Here is a 16,692-nt window from a genome sequence, read left to right as displayed (position 1 = left end):
AATGATAGTGCGAGTGGGGCATTCGTGTACTGAGGACACATTCTTGTTTTGTAAATCTGGCCGTATATAGTTTTCTCGTTTGAATTGTTTTACATTTGTCATTTTGTGACCTACCATAGCTGACTCTGCAGTATGGGTTTTGCTCATTGTCGAAGGCCGTATGAAGACCAAGATATAGCATCTTAGCAAAAATATCAATCTAGGATTATTTCCTGTTCGGTAGTACAATTCTCGACACTTTTTGTAAGGCTGAATCTGTTCTCTCATTTCCTCGAATCGCATTCCATGAGTGCCATACATTTGGAAGAAAAGAGCATAAAATAAAAGTCAGATCTGATGATATATGTCGTATATGCAAAGAAACTGGTATCATGAAAAATTGCACAGCTGAAACACCGATGTTAATTATATTTTCAATTTGGTCTCATCCAGTTTATGGATCAAATACTTGCCACTGAACGTTTAAGCAAATAACGCGTCAATCAATCAATCTTCTCTTGAAGTCCAAACGTGCGTGCAAGATTATCTAGGTCTCGAAAATATCAAATTCATACAGAGTGCATTTTAAATATTCAAAGTTTTCTTCAAACCTTGTCCAACTGACCTGATAACGCCGATATTTAAAATTTAAATTCTAAAGATTCAAAGTAAGTCAAATGCAAATTCCTTTATACCTGTTGTACTGTTGTAGTTATTGCTTATATGATTAAGCAATTTCATATCAACAAATGTATAGTCATTATTTAAATAATTCGGAATACATTTACAATTGATTTCCTTACGTAGGAAACATATATCAGACTATACCGGATCAAAAGGAATTATTTAGGCCGTGTTATTTAATACAACATATTTGGACACGTTCAGTGTAATTTGCCGGTTGCATGCTAATTAATAACTTATTGAACTATTATTACGTCAAAGAATATTGTATAGATAAACGCCTGCCAAATTATACGTACGACTATCATTCAGCATATGGAACGCATTGTGTAGTTTGATAACCACCTTTCAGTATAAATAGATATGTGTATTTGTTTACATGCACACGGGTGTAAACACGAAGCAAAGACGATATACATGATATAATAACCTTCCTTTTCCTTTTCAAGGATATTGAAAGTAGACTGAAAATTTTCAGTAAATGATTTTGTGACAGACAACACCGATTTGTTTCCTCACAGTGTGTTTATAGTTAATCATGGGAGATTTATTAAATCATCGGAATATTATACAAAATAATATCAACATAGAACAGCAGTGTGTTATTCCACATTTTCACAATTCAAACTCGCACTTCACAATAAGTCCGCGAGACGCAGCTAAGTTAGTACATTCTCAAAGAAAGCGGGAGGACGAAAGACGTTGCTTTTTATTGCAAATAGCATTTTTTCCAGTGTATAGCGATGCAGATATACCAAACTCATGTTTCAAAAAACTTCCAAGGATTGTGAATGGAATTCCATTAGGAGCAGGGGTGTTAGCGAACGAACAGGTTGGAAATATAAGATGGAAATATGTCGAGGGCGGGAAAAAGATGCATACATTTATTTCGAAACCAATCTGTGAAGAGGAAGCCGAGGAATCAAAGACAGCCATAAAGGATAGCTTTGTTAGACATTCTCAAGTTCTATTTGGAGACATTACTGTCAAGGCAACACTTATTTTATCTCGATGTATCAACTTCGATGACGATTTTATTATAAACGATATTGCCACTACTTTAAATGAAGGGCTACATTTTAGTGATTGATGAAGGTTAAAGTATTTAGGACATCTTTTCATCCACGTCTTTCAGATTTTTCAATCATAGAAGTGATTTTTATATGGCTGCAGATTTTATTTATTATTGGAGAGTTAATGTTTTTTTTAACCTTCCTATAATGGTCTGTATATTTTTGCTAGAATAATTTATTTGTTTTGTTTTTTTTTTGTTAACCAAAGTTTGTTTTTATCGTCATATTGGACACCAGAGTAAATATATATATATAATGTATCTGATCGGGAATTTACGTTACTTTTATTGTCCTCTGCACAGAATTATCACATTCCTTCCAAGAAATATACAACATGCTAGAATATAATAATTTGAGACTACTATTGAATTTGTATTGGGTGATAAAAATTTCCGTAATATACTTTTTGCATAACACATGCATAATGTGCAATTGAAAATTTTCATTTGAAGTGTTTCAAGAAAAATTTCCAGTTAATTCGGTTACCTTGTTGCACTTAATTGCCATAATTGATGCTACTGACGATAATTCGCTCACGTGTCAAAGTCACCCACTGACATAGTTATAATATGCCAAAGTCACTCATTGTTAACATCAAAGTAAGACAGGGCATGGTTGATTTCTTACTGTAATAAGATATAATAAGACCTCACAATATATAATATTAACGAAGATTCATTGAAGACAGCTTTATTTTAAATGATGTGTGTTGTTTTTGGTTTTATTAATTAATCGTAAATAAAACAGAAATGTTTTATAGGCTGGAGTAGCATACTCGAAGAAAATAATGTAATTTTGGCTGGAACACTGGCAATCCCTTCTAGTTAGATGAGGTTTCGTAAAATAACACCCAAAGGGATGCCTTGGGTTGAGGCCTTGGGTGTAGAATTATGATCAGCTATTGGTCAAATAACTTTCGACCGGCATTAAACTCTTGCAAAAGTAGGGTGTCTGTTTGGTGTGCGAGACGCATCAATTAATTCATGTCCTGTCATAATTGATGTCAAATACTATTCTCGTTTTACATTGTCATATCGGGGCCTTTTATAGCCGACTATGCGGTATGGGCTTTGCTCATTGTTGAAGGCCATACGGGGACCTATAGTTGTTAATGTCTGTGTCATTTTGGTCTCTTGTGGACAGTTGTCTCATTGGCAATCATACCGCATCTTCTTTTTTTATAAGTACGCTCTCTGCACGTTATAAAGCACAAAAATGTCAGTATTCACCTCAGAAACTAACAAAACCTTTAAATAGACTTAATTAAGAAGGGATATAGTTACAATACTGTTGTCAGGTCATTAAAGATTGCATATTTTGACGTTAATATTGATTCACTTGTAGGGTCTCTGCATCGGAGCTAAACTCAGACTCGGACTTCTTTTGAACTGAATTTTAATGTGTGTATTGTTATGCGTTTACTTTTCTACATTTGCTAGAGGTATTAGGGGGGGGGGGGAGGTTGAGATCTCATAAATATGTTTAACCCGCGCATTTTTGCGCCTATCCCAAGTCAGCAGCCTCTGGCCTTTGTAGTCTTGTATTATTTTAATTTTAGTTTCTTGTGTACAATTTTGAAATTAGTATGGCGTTCATTATCACTGAACTAGTATATATTTTTTTAGGGGCCAGCTGAAGGACGCCTCCGGGTGCTTGAATTTCTCGCTACATTTGTGACCTTTGTTGTTGTTTTTTCTATGGTCGGGTTGTTGTCTCTTTGACACATTCCCCATTTCCATTCTCAATTTTATAAGAAGGATCTATAGGTGACTTTCCAAATATGCCTTCATTTGCCTGTGTCATTTAAAATTTACCAAGTATCCCGGTCGACCCCTTTTTGCAGGCCCTACCTAATAATATTGTATGTTTTAACCCCATCCGTAGAAGAGGGGGTCACTTTACCCAAGTCCGTCCGTCCGTCCTATCATTTATTTTCTTTCTTTTTTTTTTGTACTCACAACCTATGCTTTGACAAATTTATAAAGGGACACATGCCCGCTTTGTCCCGCCTTAATTTGCTCCTGGTAGACAATGCATCTCTATCGGTTCAAGTTATTATAGGTGTCACGATCCAGATGTATTTTATAGAGTTATTCACATATTTATTTAGTCGAGCTTGTATATAGATAACGATTGTGAAATTGTCGTCATGATCAGAGAATTGCACTTGCAGTCTTTGCGCAGGACGCCTATTGTTCACGGTTTATTTTATACATAGTTTTAACATACGCTTTGATGTATATATGTACGTTTGGCCTAAGTTTGGTTCACCTGTGTTTAAACGCACACTGATTAGGCTTGGCCTATTTACACACCTGTTGACTATTTTTAAATAGTGGTCAATCGAGTTCTTCGGACAAGTTTGGCTATTTTTTAACAGTGGTCAGATGATTTCTTTGGACACGTTGTCATTTCATTTCTGCTTGGGATTTTCGTGTGGAAGGATGCCACACTCGTTAGAGCATTTCATATTTGTTAGCTAAATTTAACCTACAATGGTTCTACTGTATATAGTGCATCAATTCCGAGGTAAGTGTTTTATTCTTACATATATTTATATATACTTTTCTGTATGTTACTTTGTTTATCAAATTTCCGAAACTTTCAGACTTCTGCAGATAATTTTCCATTATGTAAATTGTATAATTTAGAATATTTTGTAAACGGATTTAAAGATATGAAAACAATGTTTTATATTCAGATATTTGCGGTTTTACTAGTGAACAAGAACAAGATTGTTAATTACGGGTACATATTGAATGTACGTGATATTTATGTGTACAAGGTTCCGAATTTCCTTATGTACGTGAAACTATCATGCAAGGTTATGATATTTATTACAGTATGACACATTTTGCTACATATAAAATGTATGTGCGTATTTATCTATGTAAATTAATAGAATATATATGTTCATTTTATGAACGTGAGATTATAGAGTTCATGTTTATGTTGCATGAACGTGCAAGTAAAAAGCATATCTAAATTGATAATCGTACTAAAGAGTTTGTACAATTATATTATTACCAGGTTCCAGCCTGCACCAGAGTAATACAATGCTGCGGTGTTAAGGAGTGGTCATACAGATTGTTACACCATATTCAAACAATGCAATAGTTCGTAAATGGAAATCATGCTTTCAACATGTCTTCAGCCTGATTTGTATGGCAAGCCGTTCTCGTCAAAACTATGTTTAAACCCTTTTTTTCGAAAAAAATACACACTGAGATTTAAAAACCTAAAATAACACACTGAGAAATCGAAATTACACACTGAGATTTAAAAAAATAAAAAACACACACTGAGAATTCAAAATTACACACTGAGATTTTAAAAAGACACACTGAGATGAAATAAATTGAAAAACACACACTGAGAATTGTTAATTACACACTGAGATTTCAAAAATACACACAGAGATTAATATGCAAATTACTAATGAATATTCATGAGATGACTAATTCAACAGATTAATATCAAGAACTCTCGTCATTATAATGAAATGCGATTCCTTCAACCAACATTCGTAATAAATTTCAAGACTTAACATCGCTCATATTCATAAGTTTGTTGCCTATAATTCAGATCATTACTACCAGTGTTTTGGGATGATTTTTTTTTACTTAAAACCGTTGGTCCCTTTTCAAAAGTGTTCCAACTGTTTCTCTGGTTTCGCTAGTTAATCTTTTGTATTTTTGTTACGTTTATATGCTATAATAAACACTTGGGTAAAAATTTCACTGCATTCTTTTGCAGATTGTTCCAATGTTTTCTTATGATTTTAATAAAGTTTTTCACCATTTGGTTATATTTTGTAATAAGAGTAAGTGGGTATTTTTCTTGTTTTTGTGTTTCTAAAGTTTTTTTATTAATAATTTGGGACCAAATCGAAGGACTAACTAGTTCTGTCCCCTTGTTGTTTTAAGCTTGTAATAGATTCAGATTAAGTATGCTAATTAGATATGTGCGCATAAAAAGTGCGCACAAATCTCAGTGTGTAATTTTAAATTCTCAGTGTGTAATTTTAAATTCTCAGTGTGTAATTTCAAATTCTCAGTGTGTGTTTTCAGTTTATTTATTCTCAGTGTGTCATTTTGAAATCTCAGTGTGTAATTTTCAATTCTCAGTGTGTAATTTTCAATTCTCAATGTGTAATTTTCAATTCTCAGTGTGCATTTTTTATTTTTGTAATCTCAGTGCGTCTTTATGAAATCTCAGTGTGTAATTTTTAATTCTCAGTGTGTAATTTTTAATTCTCAGTGTGTAATTTTCAATTCTCAGTGTGTAATTTTCAATTCTCAGTGTGTAATTTTCAATTCTCAGTGTGCGTTTTGAAGTTTTAAAATCTCAGTGTGCTTTGTTGTAATTCTCAGTGTGTAAATTTTTCGAAAAATGGTTTAAACATAGTTTTGACGAGAACGGCTTGCCATAGATTTGTGTTAAATCTGGTAAAAAAAACCCTGCAATTTTGGAAATCGAATACGAAGATAGAAAAAACTATACATGCATACAAGCTTTCAACATGTCATCACATCAATTCAAAATATCAAACTTGAACTTTTCGTCGATTGGGTTATCGTCTGTCCATATGGGAAATTTTGATAAAAATACATGTATGTCAAATATTTACGTATTTTGATCTTATGCCGCAGATTCAAACATATTTAAAAGATGACACGTGCACTTGCACTACTTTCTCATGTGCACTAACTGAAGAGAGATGCCTTCTTTCATAATCAGGATTGACCGATCTGCGAAATGTAGAACTATAAACCGATTAACACACTACTTTCCTCATTTGACAAACCAAAATCCAGGTGAAAATGACAAACAAGGAAACATATCAGGAATTACAAAATAAGTTAAAAAGCAAACACAGAAGAAAGAAATCAAACAACAGTGCACATAACCGATGATAACACGCAAAACTACTAGTATATATCAGAGAATTATCAACTCGAATTAGAAAAAAAACATTAGTTTTCTAGTTTGAATTGATTTGCATCATGTCATTTCGGGGCCTTTTATGGCCGACTATGCGGCATGGGTATTGCTCATTGGTAAAGGCCGTAACTTGTGACGTATAGTTTTAAATTTTGTGTCATTTGGTCTCTTGTGGAGAATTGTCTCATTTGCAATTTTACCACATCATCTTTTTTATATGTAAGAATATGTCTCCTGTCTCTGACTCTCTGAGATGTTAAAATGGATTCACAACAGCAAAGACATACCAGCATTATTAAACACATGGCAAAGTTTTTTTTAAATTTATATCCCTTAGCTTTCAAGAAAGGAACCATATTCAAAAGATGAATCTGAATGGTCCTGCGAAAACTACGCAGTACCGGGTAACACAGCTATATATTCTTCTCTGTTGAAAGCAATTTACGATCAAAACTGTCTCCAATTTACAATTTAAAATATATACAGGCTCTGTTGTCGTACTTCCTTTCAGGGCACAGAGGAGATGGACTCAGTATTTTTGAAAGGGGCGTAGAATTAAAAAAAATTGGGACCTTTTTTGGGGGGGCAAAAAAAACCATAAAATAAGTGTAAAATGCACTTAATTGACGGTTACTGGCGTGGGGCATCTGCCAACAAGCCTTTATGGAAGCACTGAACCTCTCAGTTGGACCAGTAAATTAAAGATGAACAATTTCTTTTAGGGTCATATGGGTAAGTGGCAAGTTACAATAGATCAGGATTTTTATCAGATCTTTAGAGACTGGATGGTAATTATTGATTCACATTCCTGAAGGTCTTAGGAATCTGTGTTTATATAATCTTTCTTAATAAAAATGTGTAAGGGTTCCGCGGAATCCAGTGTCTCGCCTACTCTTTCTGTTTTCGCAGGCTCAACAAAAATGAGGAAATAAATCAATAAAATATTCCTGTTGATATTATCTTTAAATTGTAAGAAGCTTCTGTCCAAGTTTGGTAAAAATCCAGGATAGTTTATGAATCTAATACTGTTTTAAAACTTTTAACTGCAGACTAAATGTAATGTCAACTAGAAGAAAACTAAATTTCCTTCTAGATACTAGCTTTTGATCATAAACAAGCTTCTGTCCAAGTTTGGTACAAATCCAAAATAGTATAAGAAAGTTAAATTTTAAAAAGCTTAACTACAGAGTGAATGTGTTGTTTCCTGGCAGAAAATCTAAGTCCATTTAAAAGTAAAATACGAAAGAAAATGGAATTCCAACTAGATACTAGCTTTTGATCATTAACAAGCTTCTATCCAAGTTTGGTACAAATCCAAAATAGTATAAGAAAGTTATTTAAATTTTAAAAAGTTTAACCACAGAGTGAATTTGTTGTTTCTGGCAGAAAATCTAAGTCCATTTAAAAATAAAATACGGAAAAAATGGAATTTTATTTTTACAAAATTTACTTCTGGATACTATCTTATGATTATAAACAAGCTTCTGTCCAAGTTTGGTACTAACCCATGATAGTTTAAGAAAGTTATTAAAATTTTAAAAACTTTAACCACAGAGTGAATGTAATATTTCCTGGCAGAAAAACTAAGTCCATTTAAAAGTAAAATACGGAAAAAATGGAATTTTATTTTTACAAAATTTCCTTCTGGATACTATCTTCTGATCATAAACAAGCTTCTGTCCAAGTTTGGAAGAAATTCAGGATAGTTTAAGAAAGTTATTAAAAATTTAAAAACTTTAACCACAGAGTGAATATTTGTGGACACCACCGACGACGGAATGTAGGATCGCTTAGTCTCGCTTTTGCGACTAAAGTCGAAGGCTCGACAAAAACGGCCTTTCCTTCTGGTGCAGCTATCGTCTATTGGTTTTCCGGCGTTTTTCGAAACTTTTCAATCAACCATTGGCGGATCCCGAGGGTCCGGGGTTGAAACCCCCTTTTTATCAAATGAACGTCTCATTGTGTTATTTTGAATATATGACACAGACATGTATTCGGTCTGTGCATTTGTTTTTAAATCTATTATACATTCATGAATAAAAAGAATAGAAAACCTATCTTTAAGAATATAAAATACCTATAGCACAAATGTTTGAAATATTGGTATCTAACTCAAATGTATTAATGAATTCAATAACCTACTGGAATATAACAAAAGTTCAAGGAGTTTAATAGTACGATAACTATATCCTATTATACAAATTCTTTCAAAAACCTACCAGTGCAAAAATGTTACAGAACTTTAATAATTAATTCAGAGTAGTAAATTTACCGGCATTACCAAAGACCTTGAACATAATAAAATATAAAAAGGTCAATTTAAAGCTTTTAACAAAGAAGGTAATCGACCGATATAAGCTGTGAATTATGATTTATGACGGTGTTGACAGGGGTTCCCTGATTCCCACTTCCATACATATATCCTTAAGCCCCCCCCCTTTTTACTCGAAGACGAAAAATGTCAAGTCCCCCCCAGAATATCCATATGTTTGCTCTTCATCACCCAGTTCCTTCTACCCCTTCAATATTGACACAGTGACACGGTAATTAATCAAGTGAACGATTTACTGTATCAATTATTGAATGTGTTTTACATTTCACCATATCAATTACTTCTTTTGTATCATGATTAAAAATGGTAAAGGTGTAAATAGTATATCAAATTTCCTAATGAATAAAATATTTAATATGTAAATTAGTACTTGACCTGATTAGGATCGATTTATAAATACACCTTTATAACAAGTACATTTTGCTTACTACAACCAAAAGACAAATTAATATTATTAATCCATACTTAATATTATTCAAGGGCAATAACTTTATAAGGATTCAGTTAACAATGTCCATCATTAAAATAATTTGTAGATTTTATTGTGCTTACTTCGTTTGTTACTATTGTAAACGGTTTGAGCAATAACAAAAATAATATAAAACTCATCTTAAATGAACTTCTATAATGAATCAATTGACAATTCCTGCTAATTTGTAGATCTTAATTTTTTGAACATTTTTGCATTGACATTTTACTCATTTATAGTTAGTAAACACAGATCTTTCAAGGGCAATAACTCCTGTAAACTTACAATTCACTTATATTGTCTTATTATCAGATCTTATTTTGTTGAAATCTTACAACTTGAGAACTCTTAAAGACTTTCTTCTGTGTTTTAAAACAAAAAATATATAAAACTAGAGGCTCTAAAGAGCCTGTGTCGCTCACCTTGGTCTATGTGAATACTCAACAAAGGACACAGATGGATTCATGACAAAATTGTGTTTTGGTGATGGCGAATGCTTTATGAAAACAATGTTTTATATTCAGATATTTGCGGTTTTACTAGTGAACAAGAACAAGATTGTTAATTACGGGTACATATTGAATGTACGTGATATTTATGTGTACAAGGTTCCGAATTTCCTTATGTACGTGAAACTATCATGCAAGGTTATGATATTTATTACAGTATGACACATTTTGCTACATATAAAATGTATGTGCGTATTTATCTATGTAAATTAATAGAATATATATGTTCATTTTATGAACGTGAGATTATAGAGTTCATGTTTATGTTGCATGAACGTGCAAGTAAAAAGCATATCTAAATTGATAATCGTACTAAAGAGTTTGTACAATTATATTATTACCAGGTTCCAGCCTGCACCAGAGTAATACAATGCTGCGGTGTTAAGGAGTGGTCATACAGATTGTTACACCATATTCAAACAATGCAATAGTTCGTAAATGGAAATCATGCTTTCAACATGTCTTCAGCCTGATTTGTATGGCAAGCCGTTCTCGTCAAAACTATGTTTAAACCCTTTTTTTCGAAAAAAATACACACTGAGATTTAAAAACCTAAAATAACACACTGAGAAATCGAAATTACACACTGAGATTTAAAAAAATAAAAAACACACACTGAGAATTCAAAATTACACACTGAGATTTTAAAAAGACACACTGAGATGAAATAAATTGAAAAACACACACTGAGAATTGTTAATTACACACTGAGATTTCAAAAATACACACAGAGATTAATATGCAAATTACTAATGAATATTCATGAGATGACTAATTCAACAGATTAATATCAAGAACTCTCGTCATTATAATGAAATGCGATTCCTTCAACCAACATTCGTAATAAATTTCAAGACTTAACATCGCTCATATTCATAAGTTTGTTGCCTATAATTCAGATCATTACTACCAGTGTTTTGGGATGATTTTTTTTTACTTAAAACCGTTGGTCCCTTTTCAAAAGTGTTCCAACTGTTTCTCTGGTTTCGCTAGTTAATCTTTTGTATTTTTGTTACGTTTATATGCTATAATAGACACTTGGGTAAAAATTTCACTGCATTCTTTTGCAGATTGTTCCAATGTTTTCTTATGATTTTAATAAAGTTTTTCACCATTTGGTTATATTTTGTAATAAGAGTAAGTGGGTATTTTTCTTGTTTTTGTGTTTCTAAAGTTTTTTTATTAATAATTTGGGACCAAATCGAAGGACTAACTAGTTCTGTCCCCTTGTTGTTTTAAGCTTGTAATAGATTCAGATTAAGTATGCTAATTAGATATGTGCGCATAAAAAGTGCGCACAAATCTCAGTGTGTAATTTTAAATTCTCAGTGTGTAATTTTAAATTCTCAGTGTGTAATTTCAAATTCTCAGTGTGTGTTTTCAGTTTATTTATTCTCAGTGTGTCATTTTGAAATCTCAGTGTGTAATTTTCAATTCTCAGTGTGTAATTTTCAATTCTCAGTGTGTAATTTTCAATTCTCAATGTGTAATTTTCAATTCTCAGTGTGCATTTTTTATTTTTGTAATCTCAGTGCGTCTTTATGAAATCTCAGTGTGTAATTTTTAATTCTCAGTGTGTAATTTTTAATTCTCAGTGTGTAATTTTCAATTCTCAGTGTGTAATTTTCAATTCTCAGTGTGTAATTTTCAATTCTCAGTGTGCGTTTTGAAGTTTTAAAATCTCAGTGTGCTTTGTTGTAATTCTCAGTGTGTAAATTTTTCGAAAAATGGTTTAAACATAGTTTTGACGAGAACGGCTTGCCATAGATTTGTGTTAAATCTGGTAAAAAAAAACCTGCAATTTTGGAAATCGAATACGAAGATAGAAAAAACTATACATGCATACAAGCTTTCAACATGTCATCACATCAATTCAAAATATCAAACTTGAACTTTTCGTCGATTGGGGTTATCGTCTGTCCATATGGGAAATTTTGATAAAAATACATGTATGTCAAATATTTACGTATTTTGATCTTATGCCGCAGATTCAAACATATTTAAAAGATGACACGTGCACTTGCACTACTTTCTCATGTGCACTAACTGAAGAGAGATGCCTTCTTTCATAATCAGGATTGACCGATCTGCGAAATGTAGAACTATAAACCGATTAACACACTACTTTCCTCATTTGACAAACCAAAATCCAGGTGAAAATGACAAACAAGGAAACATATCAGGAATTACAAAATAAGTTAAAAAGCAAACACAGAAGAAAGAAATCAAACAACAGTGCACATAACCGATGATAACACGCAAAACTACTAGTATATATCAGAGAATTATCAACTCGAATTAGAAAAAAAACATATTAGTTTTCTAGTTTGAATTGATTTGCATCATGTCATTTCGGGGCCTTTTATGGCCGACTATGCGGCATGGGTATTGCTCATTGGTAAAGGCCGTAACTTGTGACGTATAGTTTTAAATTTTGTGTCATTTGGTCTCTTGTGGAGAATTGTCTCATTTGCAATTTTACCACATCATCTTTTTTATATGTAAGAATATGTCTCCTGTCTCTGACTCTCTGAGATGTTAAAATGGATTCACAACAGCAAAGACATACCAGCATTATTAAACACATGGCAAAGTTTTTTTTAAATTTATATCCCTTAGCTTTCAAGAAAGGAACCATATTCAAAAGATGAATCTGAATGGTCCTGCGAAAACTACGCAGTACCGGGTAACACAGCTATATATTCTTCTCTGTTGAAAGCAATTTACGATCAAAACTGTCTCCAATTTACAATTTAAAATATATACAGGCTCTGTTGTCGTACTTCCTTTCAGGGCACAGAGGAGATGGACTCAGTATTTTTGAAAGGGGCGTAGAATTAAAAAAAATTGGGACCTTTTTTGGGGGGGCAAAAAAAACCATAAAATAAGTGTAAAATGCACTTAATTGACGGTTACTGGCGTGGGGCATCTGCCAACAAGCCTTTATGGAAGCACTGAACCTCTCAGTTGGACCAGTAAATTAAAGATGAACAATTTCTTTTAGGGTCATATGGGTAAGTGGCAAGTTACAATAGATCAGGATTTTTATCAGATCTTTAGAGACTGGATGGTAATTATTGATTCACATTCCTGAAGGTCTTAGGAATCTGTGTTTATATAATCTTTCTTAATAAAAATGTGTAAGGGTTCCGCGGAATCCAGTGTCTCGCCTACTCTTTCTGTTTTCGCAGGCTCAACAAAAATGAGGAAATAAATCAATAAAATATTCCTGTTGATATTATCTTTAAATTGTAAGAAGCTTCTGTCCAAGTTTGGTAAAAATCCAGGATAGTTTATGAATCTAATACTGTTTTAAAACTTTTAACTGCAGACTAAATGTAATGTCAACTAGAAGAAAACTAAATTTCCTTCTAGATACTAGCTTTTGATCATAAACAAGCTTCTGTCCAAGTTTGGTACAAATCCAAAATAGTATAAGAAAGTTAAATTTTAAAAAGCTTAACTACAGAGTGAATGTGTTGTTTCCTGGCAGAAAATCTAAGTCCATTTAAAAGTAAAATACGAAAGAAAATGGAATTCCAACTAGATACTAGCTTTTGATCATTAACAAGCTTCTATCCAAGTTTGGTACAAATCAAAATAGTATAAGAAAGTTATTTAAATTTTAAAAAGTTTAACCACAGAGTGAATTTGTTGTTTCTGGCAGAAAATCTAAGTCCATTTAAAAGTAAAATACGGAAAAAATGGAATTTTATTTTTACAAAATTTACTTCTGGATACTATCTTATGATTATAAACAAGCTTCTGTCCAAGTTTGGTACTAACCCATGATAGTTTAAGAAAGTTATTAAAATTTTAAAAACTTTAACCACAGAGTGAATGTAATATTTCCTGGCAGAAAAACTAAGTCCATTTAAAAGTAAAATACGGAAAAAATGGAATTTTATTTTTACAAAATTTCCTTCTGGATACTATCTTCTGATCATAAACAAGCTTCTGTCCAAGTTTGGAAGAAATTCAGGATAGTTTAAGAAAGTTATTAAAAATTTAAAAACTTTAACCACAGAGTGAATATTTGTGGACACCACCGACGACGGAATGTAGGATCGCTTAGTCTCGCTTTTGCGACTAAAGTCGAAGGCTCGACAAAAACGGCCTTTCCTTCTGGTGCAGCTATCGTCTATTGGTTTTCCGGCGTTTTTCGAAACTTTTCAATCAACCATTGGCGGATCCCGAGGGTCCGGGGTTGAAACCCCCTTTTTATCAAATGAACGTCTCATTGTGTTATTTTGAATATATGACACAGACATGTATTCGGTCTGTGCATTTGTTTTTAAATCTATTATACATTCATGAATAAAAAGAATAGAAAACCTATCTTTAAGAATATAAAATACCTATAGCACAAATGTTTGAAATATTGGTATCTAACTCAAATGTATTAATGAATTCAATAACCTACTGGAATATAACAAAAGTTCAAGGAGTTTAATAGTACGATAACTATATCCTATTATACAAATTCTTTCAAAAACCTACCAGTGCAAAAATGTTACAGAACTTTAATAATTAATTCAGAGTAGTAAATTTACCGGCATTACCAAAGACCTTGAACATAATAAAATATAAAAAGGTCAATTTAAAGCTTTTAACAAAGAAGGTAATCGACCAATATAAGCTGTGAATTATGATTTATGACGGTGTTGACAGGGGTTCTCTGATTCCCACTTCCATACATATATCCTTAAGCCCGCCCCCTTTTTTACTCGAAGACGAAAAATGTCAAGTCCCCCCAGAATATCCATATGTTTGCTCTTCATCACCCAGTTCCTTCTACCCCTTCAATATTGACACAGTGACACGGTAATTAATCAAGTGAACGATTTACTGTATCAATTATTGAATGTGTTTTACATTTCACCATATCAATTACTTCTTTTGTATCATGATTAAAAATCATTGAAAATGGTAAAGGTGTAAATAGTATATCAAATTTCCTATAGTGAATAAAATATTTAATATGTAAATTAGTACTTGACATGATTAGGATCGATTTACAAATACACCTTTATAACAAGTACATTTTGCTTACTACAACCAAAAGACAAATTAATATTATTAATCCATGATATTTAAGTGAATATTATTCAAGGGCAATAACTTTATAAGGATTTGGTTAACAATGTCCATCCACAGGGGCTTGTTTAGTGGGTCAGACGAGGTTTTACTGTCAATGGCGATCGCTATCCTATATAAAATACATCCATCATTTAAATAATTTGTAGATTTTATTGTGCTTATTTCGTTTGTTATTATTGTAAACGGTTTATGCAATAACAAACAAAAACCCATAAAACTCATCTTTAATGAACTTCTATAATGAATCAATTGACAATTCCTGCTAATTTGTAAATCTTATTTTTTTTTGAACATTTTGCATTGACATTTTACTCATTTATAGTTGGTAAACACATCTTTCAAGGGCAATAACTCATGTAATTTACAATTCACCTATATTGTCTTATTATCAGATCTTATTTTGTTCAAATCTTACAACTTGAGAACCCCCAAAGACTTTCTTCTGTATTTTAAAACAAAAAATATACAAAAAAAGTAAACATCAAAATTCAAAGGCAATAATTCCTAATTGAACATGTTAACAGACACCAAGCACTACTAAAATTTACATACTAGAAATCACAAACTAAAAAGCAGTTTTTAGTTACATTGGTATTCAAAGGCCAAAGATTAGAGAAACAGGAATCTTAGACTTCACAACATTCTGGGAAAAAAGGAATATTATTAGAACTTAAAGAGGTCTTCATGAAATCCATCCTCATACTTTCTGTCAAATTGATTCATCAGTAGATCTTATTGTTCTTGTTTTTTTTACTTTTAGAATTTCTCTCCATTTGTTATTCTTTGAGATATTATAGGGCAAAATAGTCATTTCAATCCAAATTAAGATGTCAGAGATTTTTGAAAATTCCATAGATTGACCTGTTGATGATTTTTAAGCTGCAATTACTGCGTCAGAAAAAGAGATATAATCCAAAAACTTTATTTGATACTCTATGTTCAGGTTTTAGCAAGTGGCTATTTTTGGTGATGTACATAACCCCAGGAATTTTCAGGTCAAGTTAAATGAGACTTGGCACAGTATTTCATAAATGATTTTTTAAAAGGTTATGACAAGAAATGAACTACGAATGATGATGATGACTGTCCCAAAATTTTATATGAATTTTTTTGTACCAGACTGTCACAGAGTAAGTTTTGAAACCTTTTTTTGCAAAAAATTGTAAAAAGATGTCAACCTACCAAGACTATGAGTGTACTAGTATTTGTTCTTACTCTTAAATACAGTGTGCTGTGTTTAAGAGGTGCAGACTGCTTAGAAGTTTGGTTTGATCTTGTGGGGATCAAATTCATAACCTATGGTACTTATTGTGTATGCGTCAATGAGATCTCAAAGACAGTTTTTCAACTCTGAACTTAATTGACCAGTTTTTGCTTTTACTGTATAATTCTGTATACTTAGGGAGTCTTGAACACACCATGGATCACAACAATGACCTCTCATATTATAAGAGAGAAATAAGCCCATACAGGTTGCACTTTGTAAATACAGCTGTTTCTCACACCACGCCTCTTTTGGGGAGATCTTAAATATTCATAGAAAATTAACTTTGTTTACATACTGGTTCCCAGTAATGCTCTCTGTGTTCCATCTCACAGAGA

General features: G+C 32.3%; 1 protein-coding gene across 1 annotated transcript; it reads left to right on the top strand.

Moving 5' to 3' along the window:
• Window positions 1-776: 776 nt before the first annotated feature.
• On the top strand, window positions 777-2,097 carry LOC139489237 (uncharacterized). The gene has a single exon (XM_071275461.1). The coding sequence runs from the start codon at window positions 1,202-1,204 to the stop codon at window positions 1,751-1,753; it is 552 nt and encodes a 183-aa protein (XP_071131562.1). The 5' UTR covers window positions 777-1,201; the 3' UTR covers window positions 1,754-2,097.
• Window positions 2,098-16,692: the final 14,595 nt, after the last annotated feature.

Source organism: Mytilus edulis, chromosome 9, assembly GCF_963676685.1.
Source record: "Mytilus edulis chromosome 9, xbMytEdul2.2, whole genome shotgun sequence".
Lineage (NCBI taxonomy): Eukaryota > Metazoa > Mollusca > Bivalvia > Mytilida > Mytilidae > Mytilus > Mytilus edulis.
Note: the sequence above shows the minus strand (reverse complement) of the source record. Positions and strands in the feature narration are given on the sequence as shown.

Bases quoted from the DNA above. Each gene is read 5' to 3' on its own strand.
- LOC139489237 (XM_071275461.1), top strand. From the start codon at position 1,202: ATGGGAGATTTATTAAATCATCGGAATATTATACAAAATAATATCAAC.